Below are 4,147 nucleotides of genomic sequence, written 5' to 3'. Positions count from 1 at the left end.
CAGGTATAAAGTGCCAGGTAATGGGAGGTGAGAACTGCCCTAGGAACCTGCCCAAATCCTTCCACCCACCCTCCCAGTCAGGAACTGGATGCCTCAGGGCAGATTTCAATATCTGCTCACCTTAAGTTTGTTTTCTCTTACATCAGGATGACACCAGATTCCATTAACTCCATAGTGTACCAATGGTATTAGCTAATATCGTTAACAGCATTAAGCAGTTTACATAAGGATGAACAATGACCACAGGAGGCTGCATTATAAAAGCCTTCACAGCAATCTCAGGCAGGCAGAGGGAAGTGTATTCCCTCATTGTTCACAAAAGACAGTTCCCCCAGCATAACAAGGCCATCAGTGTAATGGCAAAGCATAGAGCCATTGTTTGTGTTAACATGTTTCCAAACTCAGCAAAATAGAGATAAGGAGTGCAGCTGACAAACTCCATGCCCCCCATAGGAGCTTGCTACTTGATAACTACTATTTACTATAGGATGATTTATATATTTATATAAATTTAACTGCACTTGTCTCACCCCACAGGTTGTGTGCCAAAAAAGGACTGTAGTGGGTTGACCTTGGTTGGATACCAGGTGCCCACAAAGCTGCTCTATTGATCCCTTTCCCAGCTGGACAGGGGAGGGAAAATAAGATGGAAAACAAGTTGTAGGTTGAGATAAGGTAGTTTACTAAAGCAAAAGCAAAAGTTTGTGCACACATGAGCAAAGAGAAAAAATGGGTTCATTCTCTACTTTCCATTGGTGAGTGATGTTCAGACACTTCCTGGGAAGCAGGGCTTCAGCACACAGAGTGGTTGCTCTGGAAGGCAAACACTGTAAAGTAATGAATACCCCCATTCTTCCTTCCTACCTTAGCTTTTATATCTGAGCTGATGTCATATCCCTTTGGGTAATTTAGGTCAGCTGGTCTCGTTGTGTCCCCATCCAGGATCTTGTCCACTTCCAGCCCCTTGATGGGGGAATGTTGGAGAGACAGCACTGATGGTGTGCCAGTGCTGCTCAGCAGAAGCCACAACACTGGTGTGTTATCAGAACCTTTCCAGCTCCCAATGCAAAGCACAGCACTGGGAGGGCTGCTGTGGGGAAACGAACTCCAGCTCAGCCAGACACAATATACCATGTTTCACTGAAGTAAAACATGTACAAAAGATGACATTTTCTGGATAAGACAATTTATTTTAACAAATACATGTATCTTTATGATGAACTGGAGGCTGCAACAGCTGCTCTCTTGGGCTTTGGCGTGGCTCCCTCACGGAATCCATTCCTACAAGTAGAAATATGGTCATCATTTTTTGAAAGGTTGACTTTTGCTCCAAGTTATTTTCCAAGAAGCAATGTTTCGGATCAGGTTCACCAGCTTTTTTCAGCTTCTCTCAGTAATGCACTGAAATCACTATGGAGTTCATATGTTCAGTGGTTTTTCTTAAGAAACACAATTCACAAACTGTTTGGAATAAGCAATATGGTTTTCTCTCTCTTCTGCTGAAGTAAATGACTTCTTCAAACAGGAAGATTTCATTAACTGAGTAAACATTGCAAGACTGAATTCGATACAGCACATCCACTGAAGGCATGCCTAACTTTATGTTCCTACTAAGCAGCTCGGCAAAAGATTTCGCATTTGTTTGCACTGAAGTAGAAATTGACCCCAAGCTTACTTTTGGAGATGACATTTCTACTTCAGCAACACTTGGTAGAAATCAGGCTGCAGTTGCACATTGTAAGGTGTTTTCTGGATGCTTGTGGGTAAGACTATGCTTACAAAAAAAAAAAACAGATGAATGGATCCCTCAAATACACCTAGGTCCGGGACTTAAAAGACTTACTTTTCACTATTAAATCTAATCTATATTTTTAGGAAAAGACTTTTGAATTGCTTGGATTTTTTCATCCATCTTTCTGGTGTATCAGGCCAAAAGTTACAGAGCTGTGCTTTAGTACATGGAGGTCATATAAAATGAAATTCTTAGCAAGTTTAACAGTACAGTACCTTTTAAGTACAACTCAAAGCTTTATAACAGATTTTAGAAACCTGTAACTCAGAATCAGATGCTACTTACTAATTGTATTCCAAATTAAAGAGCAACCACTGAAGTATTTAAATCCTTTTCTTGTGGGCAAGAAGGGATTGGGATGCGTTTCAAGAATTGTTTCTTAGAAAAATCCAACTTCAGTGCAACCATCAATTTCAGACTCCCAAAAAGAGGTAATGCTACACAAAGTATGCCTTTTCAAATGTGAGTTGTGAGTGTTTTATTACAATACCCTCTGTCCCTCTGTGTTCTGTACTATCTACAATTAACAGAAACATCAGAGTTTGCTATACAGCCTATATTTTAACAATGAACAAGCTTTTTATAATTGGCAGTATATTCTTTTGCAGATATGACATCATTTATTTTTACAATATATTTTAAAAGAACCACCATACCTCATCAAGCATACTAAATAAGTGTTAACTTGGAATGATGAATTTCATAATTCAGTGAAATCCATTGAAGATGTCAGATTACACTAGTTTGTAATAAAATGTTGTACCTGAATCGACGGTAGACCCTTTTCAGGTGCCTCATGCGACCAGTACCAGTGGTGTTGCGTCTTTTAGCCTTTGCACTCCAGTTATCTAGAACACAGAAATTACTGTTATTCATCTACACCAAATAATTAGTTGCATGGTACATTTGAATAGCACAACTATTCAATTTCACAGAAGAAAAAAAAAATTATAAATTAAGTAAATTATTATTCAGTAATACTGCGTGTTAGCTGAAAAACAGTTAAATCAGTATTAATTTCAAAAAATTTCCTACCACTGTAAGATGATACAGTATTCTTTCTTGGTTGGAAAAAAGCCAGATTATTGAAGACGACAAAAAACCACAAGTTTTCAAACTCAACTCTTACTTACAATTTCTCTTACGCTTAGCAGGGTAACCACATTTCCCACAGGTAGATTTCTGCAGATGGTACGCCTTGGACCCACACCGACGACACAAGGTGTGTGTCTTATTTCTTCGCTTACCAAATGATGATGTACCCTTTGTCTGAGAAATATTTCAAGACATTGCACATTGTAAATATCACTATCACTCAAAAGTCATGTAACTCAAAACACAGGCTTCTCTAAAAAACACTCTCAAATTCACCAAGTTCAGTAAACATGGCAGAGGCACACTGATCTCTGAAACACTGACTCAGTTTCTTTTATAGGTATCCTCCATTTCAAGAAACCAGTTTCTTTCACTTCTCTTTGCCATTCCTATCCCCCTGCCCAGTGCTGAAATAAAATGAAGCCACCGAGTGGTTATCTCCAATTCCTTTCTCATCTCCCTCAAATTTATCGGTGATGAACAGTAAACTGCTTTTTCCTGAAGAAATGTATTTATTTTCATAGATTAACCGTACACTCACAAGAGGCTTTGACAATCAAACTCCCTCTTACTACGTTCTCTGAAAGGCTTCCTCATCACTGGGAAGAGAGCTGTCCCGGCCAGGCCCGCAGCAAGCACGGAGGGGACCCCGAAGGAGATCCCGTGGTAGCACAGCCCTATACCCCATCGCTGCCTCTTCGTCCAGGACGCGATGTCCCACGCCCCCACACAGGCCAGGAACGGGGCCTTCAGGCCTCGTCTCCCCGCAGCGCAGCCCCACCGCCGAGCCCGGCCACAGCACGGCGCAGGGCCGCCCCACGCCCCAGACGGGGCCCACGGCCTCACAGAGCCCAGCACAGCGTCGGATGATGACAGATATCGCCGCACCCAGGTCCCTGCACTCACCATCTTCTCCGGGGGTTAGCACCAAAGAGACTATGCCCCGCCCCGCTTCCGCTATAGTCCGGCAAGCGCTTCCGGAGACGTGCTTGGGACTGTTCGGTTGGGCATGGCGGAGGCATCCGGTTCGGTGGCCCGGCTGGATAGGCCCGGCCCGGCTCGGCAGAAAGTGAGTGCTCTCCTTGTCTTAGCCGCATCTCAAATTGTACTCAGGAGTCCCCCCCATGTGATGTCCCCTTCCCGCCGGGCCCGGACTACTGGGATAGGCAGGGTCCCTGAAAGCTGTGGTGTCGTGAGCGAGACCCTCGGGGGCCAGACCCCAAAGGTTCCTCGGTGACATCACACAAAACCTGGTGCTTA

The 4,147-nt window shown here is 43.2% G+C and overlaps 1 protein-coding gene and 1 non-coding gene across 2 annotated transcripts; both read right to left on the bottom strand.

Annotated features, from left to right (window-relative positions):
• Positions 1 to 1,169: 1,169 nt before the first annotated feature.
• On the bottom strand, positions 1,170 to 3,853 carry LOC134431482 (large ribosomal subunit protein eL37-like). The gene is made up of 4 exons (XM_063179495.1): positions 3,794 to 3,853; positions 2,926 to 3,061; positions 2,556 to 2,640; positions 1,170 to 1,281 (listed from the first exon to the last, which is right to left on the bottom strand). Exons 1-4 carry the CDS (start codon positions 3,794 to 3,796, stop codon positions 1,212 to 1,214), a joined length of 294 nt encoding a protein of 97 aa, XP_063035565.1. The 5' UTR covers positions 3,797 to 3,853; the 3' UTR covers positions 1,170 to 1,211.
• On the bottom strand, positions 1,383 to 1,463 carry LOC134431561 (small nucleolar RNA SNORD72). The gene has a single exon (XR_010031016.1). It is a non-coding gene; the product is annotated as a small nucleolar RNA SNORD72 (small nucleolar RNA).
• Positions 3,854 to 4,147: the final 294 nt, after the last annotated feature.

This window comes from Melospiza melodia, chromosome W (assembly GCF_035770615.1).
Source record: "Melospiza melodia melodia isolate bMelMel2 chromosome W, bMelMel2.pri, whole genome shotgun sequence".
In the NCBI taxonomy this organism is placed as follows: Eukaryota; Metazoa; Chordata; class Aves; order Passeriformes; family Passerellidae; genus Melospiza; species Melospiza melodia.
The sequence above is the reverse complement of the archived record's forward strand: the minus strand, read 5'-3'. Positions and strand labels throughout refer to the sequence as shown.